At 53.1% G+C, this 22,753-nt stretch overlaps 2 protein-coding genes and 1 long non-coding RNA gene across 3 annotated transcripts; 2 read left to right on the top strand and 1 right to left on the bottom strand.

Annotated features, from left to right (window-relative positions):
- Positions 1-224: 224 nt before the first annotated feature.
- CSTL1 (cystatin like 1) lies at positions 225-3,473 on the top strand (the record flags this gene model as incomplete). The annotated part of the gene is given in 4 exon segments (XM_079944981.1): positions 225-450; positions 2,635-2,705; positions 2,709-2,738; positions 3,390-3,473. Coding segments are annotated over 4 exon segments (411 nt in total).
- A 4,631-nt stretch (positions 3,474-8,104) lies between these two features.
- Positions 8,105-11,102, bottom strand: CST11 (cystatin 11). The gene is made up of 3 exons (XM_079943896.1): positions 10,486-11,102; positions 9,808-9,912; positions 8,105-8,213 (listed from the first exon to the last, which is right to left on the bottom strand). The coding sequence occupies exons 1-3, from the start codon at positions 10,708-10,710 to the stop codon at positions 8,130-8,132; spliced, it is 414 nt and encodes a 137-aa protein (XP_079800022.1). The 5' UTR covers positions 10,711-11,102; the 3' UTR covers positions 8,105-8,129.
- Positions 11,103-18,202: 7,100 nt separating this feature from the next.
- On the top strand, positions 18,203-21,154 carry LOC307198564. The gene is made up of 3 exons (XR_013831645.1): positions 18,203-18,402; positions 18,815-18,925; positions 20,613-21,154. It is a non-coding gene; the product is annotated as an uncharacterized lncRNA (long non-coding RNA).
- The last annotated feature ends 1,599 nt before the right edge of the window (positions 21,155-22,753 follow it).

The following is a 22,753-nucleotide window of genomic DNA, read 5'->3' as shown; positions in this document are numbered from 1 at the left end:
GGTTGGGCAGCTGCGCGGGAAGACTTCCCCGGCGGGTCCTCCGGTCAAGTCATGGGCAGGACCTGAAGGAAGGGGTTGGGGCCTCAGTCTCTGTTTTATGGCAGGCGGGCATCTCCTGGGGAAGCCTGCGTGGCGACGGCTGCGGGGAGAGAGGGTGAGTGGACGAGGCTGGCACCTTTCTACCTGGAAGGCCCGGTGGAGAGGAGGCTTCTGAGGCCACAGAGATGGGAGCTGGACCCTGGGGGAACCCTCTGCTGCTGCTGGCGGCCCTGGCCCTGGTGGCCAGGCTGGGTCAATTGCAACAGTGGAGCGGCTTCCAGGAGTCCACGAGCCCAAAGAACGTGAACTCCACTGTCGCCTTCTTCATGGAGACGTACAACAACAACAGCGATGACTCCTACCTGTTCCGCGTGGACCAGCTTCTCCGAAGCCAGGTGCAGGTGAGAGCGGGTGAGCAGGGCCTCGTGGGCACAGGTGTGCCTCCCAGAGAGGACCAGGGGGCGCCTTCCTGGAGCAGGGTCGTTCAGACCCAGAGCCGCCTGAGCACCGAGGTTACTTTCACTTGAAAGGAAATGTCCCCGAGCTCCTCAGCTGCTCTTCCGAGGGAAGAATCGCTTTCATTCAGAAATTTGCCAGAAGGACAGCAAAGGAGGATGGTCTCGTCTCCTTTATTATTCCTCTCGTTTGGCAAAACTTAAGTGTTCTCTGTATGTTCCCCTCAGCGATAGTTTTTCCATGTCCAGGGTTGTAAACTCTGAGTCTCGATGTTCTAGCGTGTCCTTCAGGAAGCTGGAATGACACAGAGGACCTCTAGCAGGGTCCTATAGGAACCTGGAGGTACACGTCCTCTCTCATTTTGTTTTACATATAAAGTTTCTCTGAAATACATCAATTGAAGGATAACAGAGGAAAGAAAAGTTGTTGAAAAAACACTTTTGTTGGTCCAACCTGCCCTCAAGGTTAGATAGTAAACTATATGAGTTAGGAAAGAGGCGATAATGCATCTTTGTTCAATTAACTGGATTTGGAAAAAAAACTGACTAGGAGAAAAGGGTTCTGGCCAGAGAGAGGGACGACAGGAGCACAGAAACCAGCCACGGTGGGGCAGGGTAGGCGGGCAGTGCTAGTGTGACACTAAGGGGTCTCACAGGGCGTGGACAGCAGCCTGTCTGCCTGAGTCACACACTCTTGCTGCAAGACGGCGGCTCGCAGCGCCAAGGACATTGAGGTGACATGGCCACAAGGTGGCGGCCATCCACCAAATTCTGCCCAAGTTGGCATTTTCTCCCCCATCAGTCTTTGGGGTGAAGCTGGAACCCAAGGAGGCCAGTCATGTGGAGTTGGTCCGTTGTCACTAACAATTAACAGAAATCATTGTTTATAAGCAAACTTTTGATGTCATACAGCTGGATCAGTGGACAGAGCGAGTGCACCCCTGGGTAGCTGGGTGACGATCGCCTGCTGCCACGTGATTGTGTCCGTCTGTACCTCACAGAGGGCAGGGAGGGGATGCGGTGGCCGTCTCTGCTGGGCTCCTGGTCCCCCTTCTGGGTTTGACACCCAGCTCCTCCTGATCGTGGAGTCTTGGTCAAGCACCATCCATACTCTCCAGGCCTCAGTTTCCTGACCTGCAAAGTGGGCAGAATAAGAGTGAAGCGGCACCTGTGAGAACATTTGTATCATCATGATTATTCCTATTATTATTTAACTAACGAGCCTAAGACTGAATAAGAAAACACTGTGCACTCTGAAATGTTAGTTAACTTTGCCACCAGTGTTTTAATTTCTTCACGCATGCGGGGTGTGCTGAGGGTCAGTGTGAAACCTCTGGGCACCAGCCCTGCAAGCTGGATACAGCCGTCCTTCGATGGAGAGCCAGAAGCCCTGCATCCTGAGGTCCTTCCAGTGGCTGCTGGGACCAGGGCGGTGGTCCTGCCCCAGGCCCCCTCCCCTGCTGCTCTGCCCTGAGGTTTTCTGGGGGGCTGTCCTCCCGGGGGCCACCCCAGAGAGTGCCCAGCCTTCTCACTGGTTTGACCACTGACTTTGGGACAAGGCAGCGGGGAGGGAGGAAGAGGACAGAGGCAGAGCCCAGGGAACTAATGAGGCTCCATCCATGCATTTTGAGGACCCTTCTGCAGACTAGGGGGTACGATGGGGCCAAGCTGCCTCCCTGGTCCCAAGGATGCGAGGGAGACAGGTGAGAAGCCACCTGTGGCTGCAGCAGTGGAGCCGGTGCAGAGCAGGGACCGGGCTCTGCACATGCTGGGCGCTGACCGGGGACCACTGAGCATCCTCCAGCAAGGAGAGGAGGAGGGAATGGGGACAGAGGCTCCTGGGACTTCACTCTACAACCCAGCTCCTCCTGGGGAGCATCAGCAATGCTTGGAGTCAAAACTAACAGCCCTTTGGGACTTCCCTGGTTGTCGGTAGGTAAGACTCTGCGCTCCCAATGCAGGGGTCCCAGGTTCAATCCCTGGTCAGGGAACTAGATCCCGTGTGCATACCGCAACTGAGTCCACATGACACAACTAAAGATCCCATCTGCCACAACTAAGACCTGGCGCAGCCAAAATAAATATTTCAAAAACAAACAAACAAATCTAATAGCCTTTGCTTCTTGGTACCTGACGACAGGCGTGGAATACCTAGTCACCGTGAAAATTAGCCAGACCAAGTGCAAGAGGAACAGCACGAACAACTCCTGGTGACCCATTCAGAGCAAGAAGAAGCTGCAGAAGGTGTGTGCCGGAAGCTGTCTGAGAAGGCGCTCAAGGGGGGAATAAACGTTTTACAAGGAAACATGGACAGGATGTCAGAAGCTCTGGCAGCCGTGTGGCTGGGACAGAGTGAGGACGCAGCCCCAGGGCTGCCTGATGCCACCGGTGGTGCCTGGGGCTGGGAGAGGGGGAAGGGAAGCCCTCTGACTGGGTGTCTCCCCACCCTGCACTGGCACAGCCCTGGCACCAGGCCTCACGGCTGCTGGACACCTCACCAACCTGACACACTCCCAGACCCTTAGATGGAAGCGGCTTTACCTTCCTCAGGGACCTTGTTCTGTCTGGGCTGCACCGCTGGGTCCATGTGGGTTGTCCAGTCACCTCCTTGCCTTCCAACGTATGTCCTCCTTCTGGTCCCTCCTAGCAGCACCTCCTGCAAGCTGGCAGGTGCAGGAGGACTGGGCGGGGGGGCCCAGGGTGACATTCCTGTGCCGGGTTGGCTGACCCTCTCACCCCCAGCATGTGCCAGTGAGTAGATCTGGCCTTGCCCACATGTCAGCCCGGGTCCAGACTCCCCAGGCAGGGGCTGGTGGTGGAGGCAGGAATTTTTGTTGCCTTCAAAAAAAATATTTCCCTGAAAGCTGATTGTCCGTTTTCTTTCTCCTTCCACAGAGTTTCATTTGTGATTTTCTGGTATATACTGTGCCCTGGATGAACCATTACCAGCTGTGGAACAACTCCTGTCTGGATGCCTAGGTGCATATGTGCAAAGGTCCTTGAAGAAACGCTGGACGGTCGTGCTGTGTGCTTTGCATTGTAGAATCTGAAAGGCCCTTGAATCCCTCATCAGGATCTCGGAACACGCTCACACATGCATGCACACTCACAGCCACCCAAACCTCACACGTGTGCACTCACACACTCATGCCCACAGTCAATGGTCTTTAGGCAGCCGATGTGGTTGGAGCAGAAGGTTGTTAGTCCTTTGGGGGAAGCTCATCACTTAGTTTCTACCTCCAGCCCACATCTCTGAGGCTTTTCATGAGTCAGGTACATCTTGACTCTGGCCTGAGCTTGGAGAGCCCAGGTTCTGTCCCACGCACGTACAACTCTGTGACTGACACCTGTCTTTGTGAGTGTGTCAGGGGTCCCCACACCCACCCTCTGGCTCAGGAACTCACTAGGAGGATTCCCAGGACCTGGCAGGTGTACAGTCGTACTCAGGGCTGTGAATTTTACAGTGAAGGATACAGGACCAAATTAGCCAAGGGAAGAGGCTCGTGGGGAGAAGTCCCTGAAACCAGGGTCCCCTCCGGGGGCAGCCACACAGGACATGCCTCATTCCTCCAGGAATTAGACAAAGTGTGTGCCGGGGAAACTCCCCAGGGACTCAGTGCCCCAGGATTTCACTGGAGCTGCTCACATAGGCAGCCTCTGCCCTGCATGTACCGAAATTTCAGATTTCTGGAAAGAAAGCAGGTGCCAGCATAAATCCCATTGTTTGTATAAACATTGCAGACCTAGTGAGGCCCTCTTATCACTTAGGGCAAGTTTTATATCGGGAATGGTTTACCGTCCTAGTTCCCAGACTCCAGCCAAGGCCGCCTTTGCAAGCAGGCCTTTCCGAGGACCCTGTGTCTTGGGCTGGCCGTGGGATGGTCTTCCTGACAGAGCTCTCCAGCCGCTCACGGGCTCACTGCTGGTGGAGTGGGGCCCACGGTGTCTTCCGTCATGTGACTCACAGTCAAGCAGAGAAGGTGTGGCCTGGACCACACCCAGGGAGTGGCTGTGGGCTGAGATGCGCCCCCAGACCAGCTGGCCTCCTCCCCAGGGAGCAGTCCCACCATCAGTCACACTGGCAACTCGAGAGAGTGTTTCCTGAGGGGGAAGAGTAAACACACAAACCAGAAACTCACATTTGCCAGAGGGGCCTGAGGCAGAGCGGAGGATGGAGGTGAAGGGTTAAAGGTGGTAAAATTCTTGTGCAAAAACGAGGGAAGCTGGAAGCATCTGGTTTTGCAAATCTGACGTCACTGGGGGCTGCCCGGGGGCCTGGTGCTGCCTGCTGCCCTCACTACCTCACTTGACAACCCTGTAAAGGGGCAGCTTGTCTCCACGTCACAGGCCAGGAGCCTCCAAAGGAAACTCTGTCCAGATCCTAACATCCCAGCCGAGGCTGGCCTGTTGGCTGAACTTCTAGAAATGGAATGTAAAGGAAGGTAAACTTTCTCTCAAACTGGTAGAATACTGACACCAGTAGACCAAATTATATATACATAACGTAATATCTAGGCAACCACTAAAAAGGCTATGCAGAGATACACTCAAAAACAGTATAGATTCGTGCAAGGGGAATTCTTAAAAAAGTGTTCAAGAAACTCACAGGAAGAATAAAGAAAACACAAATAAAAAGCAGAGGGCTTCCCTGATGGCACAGTGGTTGAGAGTCCACCTGCCGATGCAGGGGACGCGGGTTCGTGCCCCGGTCCGGGAGGATCCCACGTGCCGCTGAGCGGCTGGGCCTGTGAGCCGTGGCCACTGAGCCTGCGCGTCCGGAGCCTGTGCTCCGCAACGGGAGAGGCCACAACAGTGAGAGGCCCACGTACCGCAAAAAAAAAAAAAAAAAAAAGCAGAGAGAACGGAGAACAGATAGTAAAATAGACGTAAGCCCTGACATGTTAATAATGTCATGCATGGTATGTACAAACCACATGTAAATTGTCTAAACAAGCCACTTAAAAGACAGATAGTGATAGAGTGGATTAAAAAAGTGACCCAACTGTGTGCTGTCTACAAGAAACTTACTTTAGATATAACAATACAGGTAGGTTGGAAGTAAAAAAGTGAAGGTTATATTATGCGAACATTAATTGAAAGCAGGAGAGCCTATATTAATATCAGATGAAGTTGACCTCAGGGCAAAGACTATCACCAGGGATAGAGGCGAACATTACGATACATCTACTCTGAAGAAGTTTGACAGTTTCTTTAAAAAAAAAATCCTAAAATATACTTTAGCGTACAAGTCAGCAATTGCATTCCTGGGCATTTAACCTAGAGAAACGAAAACTTAGGTCCACACGTGAACCTTCCAGGCTTGTACGTAGAAGCTTCATTTGTAATAGCCCCAAACTTGAAAACCACTAACACACCTACAATGGGTAAATAGGTAACTGTGGTGCTGAGGATGGCGTGGAATGTCACTAAGCAATTAAAAGGCACACACTACTGATGCATGAAACAACTTGGATAGATCCCAAGGGCATTGTGACCAGTCTCCAAAGGGCACACACCGTATGATTCTATTTACACAACATGTTTGAATTGCCACAGTAATAAAGATGGAGAAGTGAGTGGTTGCTGGGAGTTTGAGATGGTGAAGGAAAGGTGTGACTACAGAGGGCTTAGTGCAGAATGTCTTCGTGGTGGCGGACACACAAATCAACACATATGACAAAATGACACACATACACACTGTACGGCATCCGTTTCCTGCTTGTGATATTTTTCTGTAATTACAAAAGATGTAACCATGGCGGGAAGCTAGATGAAGGGTACAAGAGCCCGCTCTGTACGCTTTGTAACTTCCTGTGAATCTGCATTTCAAAATAAAAAAAAAGTTTCAAAAACCCACTGGGCTGAGAAATCCAAAATCAATGAGCACAAATGTCCTACCTTTCCTTTATTCTCCCCTCCCACCCTCACCTCCAGACATGGCAACCAAAGTGCCGGAAGAGAGCTGCATGGCTGGTTAATATTAAATTATACTGCTGGTGCCCGTATTCTTACGAATCCCTGTCTGTTTGAATATCTGCTTTGTGTTAGGCATTGTGTTAAGCAACTTACAAGCATTATCATCATTAATCTTTGCAACTCTTCCAAGAAATAGGTACTGTCATTCTCGTTTAAAGATGAAGAAATTGTAGGTTAGCATTTTCCCAGACAGTTGGCGGAGGGAACTCTCACCTGGGTCCCACCTGAAATGGGGTCCTGAGGACTCCGGAACTTTCATAGGGAGAGTAGAAGTTGAAAAACATTGTTCTTTCAAAGCTCCAGCCTTCTCCAGCTGGTGGGGACGTGGGTGGCCGCTGTCAGCTCACGATTCACCTGTCCCTTTGGTGTTCTGCCCGTGTCCTCTCACATCTCATCCTTCTGTGCACACCAGCTCCAGATTCCAGCACCTGTGCCCTGTCACCTCTGGCTGTTTGCTCTGCCCTCGAGCCACCCCAGGCCAGAGGCTCCAGGGAATTAATGCCCCACAGGAGCTGTCCTGCAGCCAGTGACTGGGGATAAATGTCCCAGCTCCCTCTCTCTGCCGGTCGATGGATGCTGTGTGTGCCGGTGTGTTTTCCACAGAGTCCCTGGGATTCCCCTGCGATATTAAACCCCAAGGTTTTTGCCCGAACTCTTGCGGATGGGCTCGTCCTTTCCCTACTTGATGTGAACGAGGGCAGATGTGACCCAGTGAACTGCTAGCACCGTCTTGAGACCACATGGAGGAAGTCGAGGGGAGAGCTGAGCCTGATGACATTACTTGAAACACTGAATCAAGCTGGTGGGTGAAGGATGCTTATTCCTCACTGCTAATGTGACATCCATGAAAAGGACACCACTTTAATGCAGCATTCCTGGTTTCACTCTGCCCTCGATCATTCCCCTCCTGCAGGAATTCATCAGATGGGTCTGTTTGGGAAGAATAAACGGGGCGTTATACCCACGTCCTCCTCCTCTCACAGGCGCCCACGTTTTCCGTGCCAATTCTGGGAGAGGAATCTCTCTGGGAAGAGACCAGCTGTGGTCCAATGTTGCTGATGCTGGAGGTGTGAGTCTAATTCTGGAGTCTGGTATCAGAAAGTGCACGTGCCTGCAAAAATAAGGCACATCTCCCAACCTAGTTCTTACCAGCAACAAAGGCCCTCCTATTTTCAATTACTTGCATTATTTCTCCTTGTTTCCCCTTGTTTCACACTTTAGGCAAGGAAGATTCACTGGGTCCCTCAGAGATGTCATCACAGGCATTCTTGCCAATATCTCTTAGCTGTTCATTTAAGTAATTAGAGCATCCTCCCTCGTTCTCCTTCTCCCTTTTCACATCTCCTTATTTTAAAATCTAAAGAATCCTACTTGATATAAGGATGAGGCTGAAGGTCTGCTATCCTGCAGGTAGAGGCTATAAGACCAAAAATTATACATGTCACCTCGTTTGGACCCCCAAACTGCCCTAGCCCAGAAGACCTTCAGATCATATTATTATGAGTTGAAGAATTTTGGGGAAAAAAGGAGTGGAAACATAAACATTCAAAGCATTAAAAGCATAGGCTGACCAACATTTATTTTCTATGTTGAGAACTCGTGTTTAATGCAGGGTTCTTTTTCACACAGTGACTCCGTGTGGGCTGCACTCTGGGACACCTAGCCATCCGTGCAGTTTCGGGCCAGAACTTTATACTTTTCAAACCAGGGAATAACAAATACTGAGAAGAAGCAATCGATTTTCTGAAAAAGACAAGAAAACAAAATATAAAAAAGATCAACATGGAAAGAGGAAGGTGTAAGACAAGCAGATGGGGAAAATGACCCTGCCTCACCTGCCTCCAGTCCACAGGCGGGCCCATCTTTATTTTGATTTCAATGACTTGAGAGTGTTACTGCTGAAACCACCCCACAAAATGTCCTTCTGCTTGTGGTTAGAATTGGAGACTGGAAATCAAGTGTCCACCCGCACACATCACCATGGTAACGACTGATGTTTCCTCTTCTTTTCTGCTCATGTGCTGTTCATACAGTGAACACACTTACCCTCACTTGGCTCCCTTTCTCTTTCCCTCCACCCACTCTCCCACCTCATCCCTCCTGCTTCCTTTCGCCTTCCTTCCACCCAACCCATCCCCTCTCCTTCCCTCCTGCTGTCCTTCCTTCCTTCCTTCATCCATCCGTCCGCCCATCATCACATCCTCTCCTCTCCCTTCCCTGTTCTATCTCAAGATCCCCTTTCTTCTCCACCTCCCTCTTCTCCCACAAGGAAAGATCAATCAATGTATTTTGCATATTATTTTCATTTCGTAGTGCGATTTTGCTTTCCTGCTCTCCGCTGGGGAGCCAGGGTGGGGATGAGGTGATGTGGAAGGCATAAAAGTTGACATTTCTCCTAAAGTAGAATTCAGAATATTAACCCCACAACTTAATCTCTCACAGTGATGAGACTCTCTAAGTTTACCTTACTGTTATCGTCAACTAGTCTTTTCATAGATTTCATGATCTTCTCCAGGGAAGAAGAAAAACGTCTAACTTGCTAGATTTTGAAGACTTCTCCATGGAGGGGGGGGGGCCCGTGGATGGACATGTGTTTGTCTTGAGAAACCTAGGCCATTAGAACTAGGGTGACCATGGAATCTATGAACCAAACCGGGACATGTTGTAGACAACTGGGGATGCTGTTAACAGTGACACTAAGAAGCTGGGCACAATCAGGACTGTTGTAGGCAAGGTGGGTCATGTGATCACCGTCACGTTAGTTCCTTTGGGTAAAGAGCAGAGATTTGCAGGGCCTGTAGGACTTGGGACCTTCAAGGCCCCTGAGCACGTGGGCCCACCTGACGCGTGTGCGTGTGATGGTCCACCACTTGCAGTGATGACGGCCCAGCCGGCTTCCCCGATGTGACAACACTGGGTGGGGACAAAGCCACTGTTGGGAGGTGGGCCTGCATCGGGCCGCTTGCCTGCAGGCTTGTCCCCTCTCTGACCCACCCCACAACCAGTTGAACTATTTCTGAACGCATTTTCCCACCTCTTTCTCCTCCTCTTTGCCTAAACACTGCTGGATGAAAGAAACAGAGGCTGCAGCCCAGCGACCGTGTCTTACGTCAGCCTGAGGTTCAGATATTCAGTGGGTGCACCAACAAGGTCCCCCGGCTGCTAAAATATTATCATAATCAGCTACTTCTCTCGGGCCCAGAGTGTCCCCCCACTCCCCCGCAGCTCAGCCACCTTGGCTTCTCCCTCTGGACCCCCCAACTGCTTCATCATTCTTCCAACGACAAAGGAGCAGAGCACTGAGAAATAAGCTCTTTCTGGGTGACGTGACCAGTACCTTGTAGAGCTCGCCTTCCTGGAAGGAGCAGTTGTTCTCCTCCATCTTGAGGCAGATGGTCCGCCGCATCTCCAGGTTTATGCGATACTCCATGTGGTCAGTCACCTGTCGGAGGTAAGGACAGGGGGATAAAGGACCTCCTCTCCTTTGTCTGTAGCTTCTGGGGCTGGGGACTCCTAGTGTGGCGCCCCAGGTCGAGGGCCTGCACTGGACAGACCCGTGGGCTCCCCCCACCCCCTGTCTGCCTCCCGTGCCCCTTTCTGCCATTTGAGCAGAATTCCCCAGAAGCCACTCCATGGGCAAAGTCGCCCTTGGGTGACCCACGTGATGCTCACGGTTAGTAAAGGGCAGAGAGCAGCAGCCTAGACTCTGAGGGCCAGCCCGGCTCAGCTGTGGGTCCTGGCGCTGCCGCCCCACGTGGAAACAGCCCCCGACGTGCACACATGTGGTGCGCCTGGCACCCTGGAGACCCCTCACGCGGGGCCACAGGCGGCTCGGGCCCTCAGGCCGGGGTGTGTAGCCCTGGTCCTGGGTATCAGTTAAGCAGCTCCACTTCATCCACTCCAGGGGATTTCTACTTCTCTTAAAACCTCCACTTTGGACTAAACGAGGCTGAGTTCACTTGCGCGGCCACCCCGAGCCTGCGGTGGCCTGGCGCGATGGGAGGGGGACACTAACCCTCTTCAGGACCTTGAGGACACGCGCAATCCGGAAGTTGTACGGGTCCTCGCTCTTCTTGTTGAAGTCCTTGGTCACGAAGTCCAGGGTGGTCACCACGACAGGATCTGACGCGGGCACCTCGCTGACACTTAGGAAGGTTTTCCTCCTTGTTTGGTAGGTGAGGGCCACCAGGGCCCCCATGATGGCCAGCAGCAGCCTGGGGCCCTGCTGGGTTCTGGCCATCGTGGCTCACCCTGCCAAGGCTGCTCTGCACAGACGGATTTAAGGCAGCCAGGGGACGCCCATGCGTGTCCTCCCTCGTTATCCGTAGCCGAGGCTGCGGGGAGATCAGGGCAGACTCGTGTTCTCCTCACAGGCCTCCGCATCTCACAGGCACACACACACCGAACTCCCCTCTCTCTATGGGGGGCTGCTGTCTCAGCAGCACAGACCCTCCTGCTGCCCCAGCATCTCTGGGTGGGAGCCAGGCCGGGGGTTTCTGTCTGCTGAGCTTGGCCCAGCCAGGCCGTGGGAGGCCTGAGCGGCAGGCAGGAAGCGATAAGCACTTGGGGGCGCTGGATCCCAGGGCGGTGGAGCGAGACGGAGCCCTGAACACCTCGTCCTCCTGTCCCTGTGATCTTCCTCAGACTTTCCTCTGGTCGTCCCCTCCCCACTCCCCGGGCTGGCTGGGATGCAAGCTCGCCCACAAGCCCAAACCTTGGCATCTTCCTCCTGCTAATATTTCTTAGCCCTGGGAGGTAACTGGGCCTCCCTGGAGAAGCTGCTACTCCCCAGAAAACGGAGGGTGTGCCCCGTATGGGAAGCTTGCGGGTGTGGCCACAGCGCGGCTCTGTGCTCATGTCCTGCTGTCCCTGTGGATGCATCAGCCATGCTATCCGTCCCTGCGACCCTCTGTGGTACTCGTACAACACACGCACCCTTGCTCCAGTACCAAGGGGCCGGGGTCTTCAGATGCCCAGAGCTTAGAAGGCACTTGGAGCTGCCCTTCTCCATTCTGGAGGCCTGCTTGGAGAGGGAGAGACGGTTTCTGTCATTCTCCTCTGCCCTCTGTCTGCCCTGCCTCCCGTCTCACCACCCACGGGTCCTGGACCTTCCTGGTCTGGATGAGGCAAGGAAGGGGAGGGACTGGGAAGCTCCAGCTGCGGGGCTCCCGCCCCGGCGGGATTCTGGAGCTGACTGCCAAGCAGGTCCCTTCCCTGTTCTCCCCCAGCCTCCATAGCAGTGACCTCTGCTCTCCTGGCACCTGGCTAGTGTCCTGTGGCTGTGGTGACAAGTGACCACCAACAGTGGCTTAAGACGACACACACTTATTATCTCACAGTTCTGGAGATTGCAGGTCCTAAAATTACGGTGTGCACAGGGCTGCACTGCTTCCAGAGGTGTTAGGGAAGAACATTCTCTTTGCCTCTTCCAGCTTCCAGAGGCATTGCTCAGCCTGGGCCCCCTTCCTCCATCCTCCCAAACAAAAATATGAACATTCCCTATAGGATGTAAGTAAGATATAGTCTCATAACACAATTTTCAAATGTCCCGGATACAATCCAAGATTATTCAGCATATGAAGAACCAAGAAAATTTCTCTCTGTTAAAGAATTCCTGGGCTTCCCTGGTGGCGCAGTGGTTGAGAGTCCGCCTGCCGATGCAGGGGACACGGGTTCGTGCCCCGGTCCGGGAGGATCCCATATGCCACGGAGCGGCTGGGCCCGTGAGCCATGGCCGCTGAGCCTGCGCGTCCGGAGCCTGTGCTCCGCAGCGGGAGAGGCCACAACAGTGAGAGGCCCACGTACCGCAAAAAAAAAAAAAAAAAAGAATTCTCTTAGCCTTTCTTTTATAGCAGGTCTGCTGGCAATGAAATACTTTAACCTTTCCTCATCTGGTAACATCTTTATACCACCATTATATTTTCCCTAAATATAGAATTCAGGTTTGGCCGTTCTTGTCTTTCAGAATTCAAAATCGTATTCTACTTCCTTCTAGCCTCTGTGTTCCTGGTGAGAAATCTGCAGTCCTTCAAATCTTTGTTCTTCTGTAAATTATGTCTTTTCTCTAATGGCTCTCAGGTTTTTTTCCTTTGTCTTTAGTTTTCAGTAGTTTGAGTATGATGTGCTCTGATGTGGATTTCTTGGAATTTACTTGTTTCGGGGTTCTCCGAGCTTCTTAAATCTGTGTTTTCGACAAATTTGGGAAAGTCTCAGCCATTATCTCTTCCCCTTCTTCTCCGTCTTCTCCTTCCTCCTTCTCCCCTCCCTCTCCCCCCTTCTCTTCCTCTTCCTCTTTCTTCTTCTTCCGGCACAACACTTTCTCCTCTCCCTCTGGGAGTCCAATGACATGAAAGACTTTCTGATATTGTCCCATAGGCTTCCGAAGCTCTAGTCATGCTTTTTAATGTTTTCTTCCTCCTTAGTGTTCATAGCGGATAATTTCTATTGATCTATCTTCAAGTCCACAGGCCCTTTTCTCTGACATCTTCAGTCTGCTCTTGAGTTCATCCAATGAGATTTTTATTTTGGTTTTTGTATTTTTGCAGGATATCGGTAAAATATCCATCAGGTTTGTACAGATATCTTCTATTTCTTACGAATAGTTCCTACCTTTCCAATCTTTGAAGAGTGTTTACCCTTACTAGGAACCTTTTGATAACAGCTGCTTTAAAGTCTTTGTCAGATATTTGCAACATCTGAGTTATCTCAGCATCAGCATCTGTTGATTGTCTTTTTCCGGGAGAGCTGAGATTTTCCTGATTCTTCATATGCTAAGTAATCTTGGGTTGTATCCTGGGTGTTTTGAAAACTGTGTTATGAGACTCTGTATCTTATTTATGTTCTTTGGGGAATGTTGGTATTTTTGTTTCTGCAAGTGATTCAACCAGCTGCATTCAGGGTGCAAATTCTGCTCAGCCTTCTGGGAGCTGTGATTTCACCGTCAGGTCAGCTCTGTGTCAACCCTCTGCAGGGCTCTTCGGGTCTGTGCACGTGTGTCTTCCAGAGGCTAGGCTGGCTGGGTGGTGGTCTGTCCCTTCCTTCAGTTCACATCTTTCATGTGCCATTAGGGTTATACCCACACTTGTGCTGTTCAGGGTTCACTTTCCTGAGCTCCTATGATCCCTCTGGTCCTTTCTGGTTCCCTGGATCTTCCTCACGTCGCTCAGCTTTGCAGGCCCACATCTAAACCCAATTCTGGGGCCACAGCGCAGGAGGACAGAGATGGGAAAAAGCAGTGGAGGTTTACCCCACCCTCTTAGAACCACAGCTGCTCTGATCAAAGAGGGAGGCTGCGCCCCCACCAATGTTTATGTGGCTGCAGTATCTGCCGTCCCTGTTCTGCTGTCAGGGCTACTGCCATGGATCGCGCAGGGGCTGGGGCAGGAGAGGACTAAGGAGACAAAAGACAGGACTTCTCCCACTGTCCCTGTGCTTGCGAGCTCCCCATCCTGCTCCTAGAGGGCTTCTCCCAGAGCTGTCTGTCGGCTCAGCCCCAGCTACACACACGGGGATGGGCACGCCTGCTCCACCCCCGGTAATAATGGGGCATCAGGAGGTATGTGCCAGCCCTCCCCAGAGCACTTCCAGAAAGCCCCCATTCTCCCCATTCTCCCCTCACAGGGGCTGGAGCAAGGACCTGAGTCTGGACCAGAGCAGCCCTCCTGGCCCAGGGCATTGCCAGGAGGGGGACAGGGCCTCCCCCAGGGGACAGAGCAGCAGAGGGCCCCGACGTGCCTCCCAGCAGAACCGGGCCTCCTACCATGTTCCCTGTGCTTTGCCTGAGGCTTCTCTGGCTGCGGGCACGTGTGCCCACGGGTGGGCACAGGCCAAAGCGGCAGGCGGTGGGAGCAGCCTCTATACAAGACAGACAGGAGCTGGAGACTTGATACCCACCTCAGGTGGGCCCCTTCGAGGCACACACTCTGTATTGTCTCCCAGGAGCCCTAGAGGAACAGAGCCAGTGTCACCTACTCGCCAGTAGCCCCGCACTGGCTTCCCTCCACCGCTCTCACTGTGCGCCCTGAGCGCCACCAGCACCACGGGGCCTCCACCTGCCTGAGGAAGGCGGGCCTGAAGCTCTGCTTAGGGCCCCCTCTGATGGCCTGGGGACTTCAGCCAGAAACGCTCCCACGGAGCTCTGCTCCCCTCCTCGTGGAGGTGGCGCTGGTCTGTGTTTAAGTCACCTCCAGCTGCAACAACGTGGGATTCCGTGTCAGAAGCAGCAAGGTGTGTTCCCGTTGCTAGATCAGGGGTGGTGGTCCCAGGACTGCCCAGGCACACCCTCCGTTGCAGTTGGTGTCCCCCAGTGCGGGGACAGCCCCATCCTGCTGGGCTCGCCTCCCCTCTTCTGACCCATAACCACATACTGAGGGGATCGCTGTGTCTCAGTCCTGCTGTGTTTTCAAAAGTAGGTTTCATTTTTAAAAGAATCTCAAACCCCCCAAAATCCTTAAGAGAGTTATTTAGGGGGAGGGGAAATGAACCCTCTGGAAGAAAAGTTATGTTGAGGGAATGATGCCCAGCAGAAGGGTAGGTATGTTGCTAAGTCCAAGTGAATAGCAAATGTGTAAGGCAACAATCATATTGTTCTATGGACTTTCAAATATGACAATAACACACAAGGCAGAAGTGGGGTTAAGAGCAATAGTGTTCCCGCCATCCTTGAAATGGTAAAGGTACTAATTTACAGTAGATTCAACTAAGTCAGTGGTGCTCATTACAATTGCTTGAGTTACCACTGAGAGAAGAGAAATAAGGGCAAATAAAGCCATTGGGAGGAAGAAATGGAACAATGAAAAGACCATGAATAATGCAAGAGAACACAAGAAGGTAGAAAAGAAGGAACAGAGACAACCAATATGAAGAGAAAACACACAGTAATATGGTAGATTTGAACCTGAATATACTGATAATGATCAGTAATAGGAGTTATCGCAAATGGGATTAAATCACCCAAATAAAAGAATGTTAGACTGATTTAAAAACCTACATGCTGTTTACAAAGACACATTTTTTTTTTTTTTTTTTTTTTTTTTTGCGGTACACGGGCCTCTCACTGCTGTGGCCTCTCCCGTTGTGGAGCACAGGCTCCGGACGCACAGGCTCAGCGGCCATGCCTCACGGGCCCAGTCGCTCCGCGGCATGTGGAATCTTCCCTGACTGGGGCACGAGCCCGTGTCCCCTGCATCGGCAGGCGGACTCTCAACCACTGCGCCACCAGGGAAGCCCCACACAGACACATCTTAATTATTAAGGTACCATCTTCGAGTAAAAAGATGGATAAAGATACATAATGGAAACGCTAATGAGAACGTTGCTGATGTGGCTACTCTGATGTCAGACAAAGCTGATTCTAGAGCAACAGCATCACTGGGATGCAAAGATGTGACTGATGAGGATAAAATGGCCTAACAGTTCTGTTTGTACAATCACTTAATGACAGAGTCTCAAATATATACAGCAAGAATTATGAGAAAAGAAGACCAGACAAATCTACAATCATAATCACAGTGAGAGACTTTAATGCATCTCTCAGAAACGGACAGAACAACAGACCAAAACCCAAACCCAAACCAAAGGAAACTCAATAAAACAAAGCAAAGTGAAGAAGTCAATATGTGGAGGGTTTGGTCACATGGGCGACCTGAGTTATGTCAATACCTAACTCTGCACCTGAAAAATGCAGAACATACAGTCTTTTCAAGAACCTGTGGGGACTTCCCTGGTGGTCCAGTGGCTAAGACTTCGCCTTCCAATGCGGGGATTGTGGGTTCAATCCCTGGTCAGGGAGCTAAGATCCCATGTGCCTTGCCGCCAAAAAAACAAAACCTAAAACAGAAGCGGTATTGTAATAAATACACTGAAGACTTTAAAAATGGTCTACATCAAAAAAAAAAAGAAAAGAAAAGAAACTGTGGAATATTGGCCATAAAACAAATCTCAACAAATTTCAGAGAAGAGACATAATAGAAAGAACATTCTCTGATGTTGTAGTTTATCTTATGACAGGGCCGAAAGCAAGCTCATGACACGAGATGAATTGTGCCGAAGCCCAGCAGTAGAGGGCTGCCGCTCGCTCAGGCAATACAGCGCCGTCTGTCCTGCTGTGGTAGCTTTTATGGAAGCATTATCTATGTTTACGTTTTAAGACTTGTTTTCTTAACATTCCAGAAATGCCAAAGCAGCAACATATGCTTTTATTGATTATACACGCAACATGGGCTTTCTTGAAGACATGCCGTGCTTCGTCCTTGAGCGCCAAAGCAGCACAAGGACATTGCCTTGTGTTTCCATTATTCTGATTATACTGAAGTAGCACAAGGACATTTCCTTGTGTTCCCACCGTTCTGATTATACTGAGGACGTCTCATGGATCAGTGCCCAAAGCACTCAATGCTTATTCGCACACCCCCAGTTTGCCAGGGGGGCTCAAAGCAATCAGGACTGTTTGCAGTTCTGGCTTATTCGCCAGCCCCTAGTTTGCTGGGGGGGGGGGGTCATGGGTCACGTCTCCTTTCCATGTCCTCAGTTATTCCACTACACTCTGACTGTAGTGGACTTGAGCTGGAAGTCAATAAAAGAAAAGACAATTAGGAAATCAACTATGGTTAGTAATTCCTATCAGGGCAGTGATGAGGACAACTCCTCCTAGACACCTCCCCAGCTGGCTGCACACCCCGTACTCCCCTGTGCCCAGCTGGTGGTGTTGGCTCCAGCCAAGGTCAGGCTTGGCTTGGCTTCCTGGAGCTCCCAGGAAATCACAGGACTTTGGCAGTCCCTGCCTGCACAGTCCCCAGGGCAAGCAGCGGGGATGCAGGGCCCTGCGGAGTGGGACCCTGTCAGGATGAAGCTCTGAAAGCAAGGGGGACAGAGCCTGCTCCATGCGTGTCCCCGCATCCAGGCTTTCTGTGATGAGACAGGGATGTAACCCCCTGCTCTGCCTCTTTAGTGCCGGCAGGAGGGACAGGCAGGGGATGCAGAGGAGGAGGTGGGCACAGGCATATTCAAAGTGGGAGGCCAGCGCGCAGGGCTGCATGGGCTGTGGGCTGCGGAGGGCCGCCCCCCCACCCTGCCCCCAATCACCTGTCTTTCGTGCTGACTCTGGACAGCATGTTCCCAAAGGCAGCTCTGCTTCTGGGGCTCCCTGTTGTGGGCATTCACGTCTGGATCATTCAAAAGGAACTTGTAGACATTAGTAAGGACCACAATTATTTTGCGGTGTCTGTGGAGTTTGCCGTGGCTTTGTTCAACAGCGACCATGAGGAAGAGCATGCCGACAGGCTGCTGGAGGTCAGGCAGCCCAGCAAAAGGTGAATGACAGTCGTGGGCCCAGGCTGCCGGATGGCCAGCCCCGAGCCGGCCCAGGTCAGCGGGGCTCTGATGTGAGGGTCCGCCGCTGCACACACTCCTGAAGGGACTGGAGGCTGGCCCCCCCCCTGCACAGACGGCCCTGGCTTCCCTCAAGGGCTCTCATTTCCTGACCGGCTGGCCCTCTTCTGGGCTGCGTCGCAGCTCTGGACCTGGGGAGGCTGAGGGCCCCTCGAGCATCACTGCAGACTCAGCTGCCCCCAACCCTCGCCAGGCCCTAAGCCCGTCTTCGCCCAGGGTCCAGCGGCAGTGCAAGGGGCTGGGCATATGTGTGTGTGTGTGTGTGTGTGTGTGTGTGTGTGTGTGTGTGTGTGGCTGGTGGCATCAGCTGCAGGCATTCCTGAGCCCCTAAGGAAGCCAGCTTTCTAGACAATTCCAGGTCAGGGCCGTGCTCCTCCCTATGGAAGTTTCCGGTTACATTCCTCTCCGTGTTGGAGTTCTTCCGAGTTTTCCGACCTCTCTGTAGGGGATGAAACCCTGTCTTGTGTTAACCTCTTAGAGAAGCTGATGAACACACAGAGCAGCACCCGGTTCACAAACATCCACCTGGATGAAGGTTTACAAGGTGAGCCCTTTGGTGCTGCAGCTGCCCCAGGAGAGACAGAGCATCCAGCCCCCAGCCCCCTGTCCTGGTCTGGATGCTGCCCCCGAGGGACAGGGCAGCTCTGAGGGCGGCTCGGTGGACAAGCACCCCCATCCGCCTCCCTAGAAGGAGCCGTGCGATGCCCTCCGTGTGCCTGGCGGATGCGATCGAGAGCTGGGTCTCGTGTCAGGTGTGCTGTGCGTGTGCTCTCAGCGCCGGGACCCTACCTCCCGTGACCACCCCCCTCCCCCACCGCCATGTACTGGTGATGTGGCTCCCGGGTAGCGCCATCAGGAGGGCGGCAGGGAAGGGTCCAGGGCTGCCGGAGCTGCACTCAGGGACATCTTTTCTACTGGATTCTTTGCCTTTCTGTTTTCTAATTTCTCCTTGACAGAACCGGACAATGATATATTTAATGGACCTGGAGCTGGGCCGCACAATTTGTAAAAAACACGACGAAGACATTGACCACTGACCCTTGCAAGAAGGCCCAGAAGAGAAAAAGGTTTGAGAGTAAAATCAACCCAAAGCATCACCAATCTGAGAAGGAAGAATCATATCAAGGGGGGGGTATGAAGAAAACACATAGTTCCCGCGCATCTCCTTTATTCCCTACGCTGAACACCTCACTACTGACCCTTCTGGTCACCAGATGTGTGGGGTTTTTCCCCCACCAAACAATTCTCGGGGACACCAGTTACCTACCTGGAGGGGGCATCACGTCTCACAGGTTAAGGGCTCAGGCCCACGAGACACCCCAACCCATTCAAATGCCAGTCGCAGGGAGTAGGTCCCCAGGCTGCCCACAACTTCTGTCCAATTGACCACAGATCGGAGGTTCCCATCTCCCCCTCTTCAGGTTTGATGAATTTGCTACAGTGGCTCACAGAACTCAGGGAAATACTTACGTTTCCCATCTTATTAAAAGATATGGTAAAGGATACAGATGAACAGCCAGATGCGGAGATACACAAGGTGACGTAGAGGAGGGTTCTGAGCACAGGCGCTTCTGAGGATCGAGGGGTATCACCCCTCCCCCCAACATCTGGATGTGCTCACCCACAGGGATGCTCTGAACGCCACACCATCAGGATTCTAGGGAGGCTTGTAGGCAAGACTATCCCGAGCCCCATCATTGGTCATCATTGGACTTTCTGCTGACCAGCTCCCAGCCAGGGGCCCACCCAGAGTCACCACAATAGAACAAAACATGCTCCTGCTGTTCTTATCACTTAGAAATTTACAAGGGATCCAGGTGCTCTGTGCCAGGAATACAGGCAGAGACCAATAGACATATTATCTTAATCTCACAGCATGCCGAGGGGAGGGTGCATAGGGAAGGCCTCAGGGGTGACCCTGGGGCAGAATGACAGGCCCTGGCCCCTCCCCGCCAGGTCCCAGGGCTCCCCCTGCACAGAGATGCTCCCAGCACAGCACCGAGCTGGGGCCTGTGCTCACAGCCCGGCTGGCCCCCCAGAGAACCCCACAGACCCCCATGGGCCCTTCCCTCTTGGATGGAGCCTCGCCGGGCCCCAGCCTCCAGCTTCCTGAGAACTCGGGTCCAGGAGGACGCTGTTCTCCCTGTGGGCCTCTTTCCTTTGCTCCGATTCTTCCGGACAGGAGGACAGTTTAGTTTGCTGGTCGCCCCACCCCTCCCTCTTGTCTCCTGGGTGGCAAGGAGGAGTCCCGGTCAGTCAGACCGTTTGTCATCACCCTATGAACTGACATCTGGTCCGTTGAACTGAAACCTTGGGGATGGGCCTCAGTCAGGGTGATGCCCTCAGTGGGGCTGGGGTCTCCCCGGACCCCAGCCTTGGGGTAGCCTCTCCTTGGGGTGGGTTTGCAGCTGCAGCTGATGGCGGGGTGGGCACCATCTGGGCCATCTCCTGGGCAGTCTGCTGGCTCCCCCAAGAGCTCACGGGGCAGAGACCCTTCAGGCAGCATCACGTGCCCTGGGTGGGGGGGGACCCTGAAGGGCAGGTGATGGCCCCACCAGGCACCCTCTCAGGAGCGCCTGCCTTGATGGTGGAGACTAGAGCTCTGGAGCCCAGCCCCAGGCCACTGTTTGATTCTGCTTTTCTTTCCCCTTTAGTTCTTAATGCACCTTGAGCTCCTGCTAAGTCCTTCCTGCTAAGCGCTCTCATTGTTACATTGTTCTGATTTGATGTCTTACATAAAATTACTTTTTTCAGGTGAGCTGCACTTTCATTGTGGACTTACGCCCATGGTTTACCCAGTTCACCCTCCTGAACAGCACCTGCCAGCAGAAATGGGGGGAGGAGCTCCCGGCTCCCACAGCAGCTCCTTTCCTCCTGAAGAATGAGAGTCTGCAGTCCTAGGTCTGCGTGGCACCAGAGCAATTAAAGGCATCTCAGAGCACATCCTGGGTCCCTGTCAGTTTTGCATTCTCCCTGTTGGTTTATTTCCATGGACGTTGCTGCCAGTGACAAGCGATGGAGAATTTACCATTGTTCTCACCTTGGCTGTGGGCGCAGGGTGCTGAGTCAATCCAATTCCTCAGCTCATGGGAGGGTGCCCTTCCTGGTTCTTGCAGGGTCCTCATGGTTGGTGTGTGTACTCAGTCGTTCATTCTTTCATGTATTCTCCATTTGTCCATCATCTGTCCATCCATGCATGCATGCATCCATCCATCCGTCCATCCATACATCTATTCTTCCATTCCTTTGTTCACCATCCTCCAATCTCTCCAGGCCCCCATCCATTCCACTCAAAAGGAATCCAGACAGTTTTGCCAGGCGACAGACACCTGTGTCCCTTCTGTGTCCATCTCTGAGGCCAGATTCACAGTGAGTGGCCCTTCTGCGGTGGTGGTGTTGGGTTGATGCCCAGGCACAGAGGTGGGAGGTGGGTGACAAGGATGACAGAAGGCTCTGTCCTCTGTGGATCGCCATCAGGGCGTCTGCCCTGGAGCTGCCTGACGGACAAGAAATCTTCTCAGGGCGTCTGGGGTCAGCTCAGAAGATGGCAGCTCCAGTCACACCTCCCCTCATGCTCCCTGACCCCTGCGCCCCCCATCGGCACCCAGCCTGGCCTCCATGGCCGTCAACACTGATCACCAGCCCTGCGACAGGCCCTGAGTTGACAGAACCCCCGTGAGCACCTCTCTCTTCCCGGGTCCTGGTGGGGGCAACCCTGGAGGGGCCGAGGGATGGGGGCCTGGGGCTCTAAGTGGGACAGAGAGGCCATGGGACACTGTCTGGAGGAGGACTTCAAAGGGAGGGGCTGAGGGGTCTTCCCTATGCCTTTTCAGTTCAGGGATCTGATTTGTGTGTCCTGTGGTTGGCAGGCTGTCCCTTTCCTGACTGACCTATTGCCGTGATGTGGCCATAAGCACTGGTGAAACAGGCGTCCCCCTCCCCCGCCCCAGCTCCGGGCAGCTCCATGAGCACAGCTGGCGTGAGCCAGCTTTGGTCTTTTAGTACCTGTGTTTGGGATTTCTAACATCTCCCCACAATCTGATAGGTGCAAGTACAAACTGATAAGCGTGGCTGTGTGGTCAGCCAAGCTTCCTTTGAGGGCACTTGGGTTCAGAAGGATGGAGCCATTATTCCTGGGCCCCATGCCGGCCAAGGCCAGACAGAACCCCCTGAGCAACAGTGGCCACCTTCACCTCAGCTCCTGTTTCCCGTCGGAAGGTCTGTGTCCTGCTCTTTTCAATTCTTCTGTGGTCTGACCTCAGATGCATTTTAACTACACCGGGGGGCTTTGCACATGTCCCTCAGCATTCAGACCCAGTCATGGGGTGATTTTAAACCCACTACGAGCCTCCCGTGGGGCACCAGGGTACCAATGCAGGTGCCAGAGGCTGAGTGCAGCCCCAGTCCTGTCCTACAACCTGTCCCCATGGTGATGGCCCAGGCCCCGCATCCTTTCTGGGATCATCATTAACATACAGGAGTCCGTCTCCCCCATGTCCAGTGTGGAGCATCCTCACGTCCACAGGCAGCACATCCCACTTTCCCGGCCCGCTTGATCCCACGGCCTGGTGTGCACCCCAGGCAGGGCACATCAGTAACACGGTTCCCGTGAGAAGAGCCTGACACGGCCACACGGCAGAGGCCACAGCGCCACAGATGGCAGCTCTGCGTGAGAATGCACGTTGGCTGGGGCAAGGCAGGGCCTGACCTTCCCCAGCCCTGGAAGCCCTCCTGCCCATGGCTGCCGCTCACATCCATTCCAGCAGAGCCCCTGCCTTGGCTGGCTTACCCCTTGTCCCCTGCCCACTGCCAAGCATGGCCAGGCCTCCTGTCATGTAGGTCAGCAGGTGCCAGTGGTGGTGGAGAGGATGGTGCCCCGGCCCCATGCTGTCCCT

This window comes from Stenella coeruleoalba (genome assembly GCF_951394435.1).
Source record: "Stenella coeruleoalba genome assembly, chromosome: 15".
Taxonomy (NCBI): Eukaryota; Metazoa; Chordata; class Mammalia; order Artiodactyla; family Delphinidae; genus Stenella; species Stenella coeruleoalba.
The sequence above is the reverse complement of the archived record's forward strand: the minus strand, read 5'-3'. Positions and strand labels throughout refer to the sequence as shown.

Excerpts from the sequence above, each read along its gene's own strand:
- CST11 (XM_079943896.1), bottom strand. The coding sequence starts at position 10,710 with ATGGCCAGAACCCAGCAGGGCCCCAGGCTGCTGCTGGCCATCATGGGG. Across the intron at positions 9,913-10,485 it reads TCCTCAAGGTCCTGAAGAGG|GTGACTGACCACATGGAGTA; the intron begins GTTAGTGTCCCC and ends TACCTCCGACAG. Across the intron at positions 8,214-9,807 it reads AGGAAGGCGAGCTCTACAAG|AAAATCGATTGCTTCTTCTC; the intron begins GTACTGGTCACG and ends TGTCTTTTTCAG.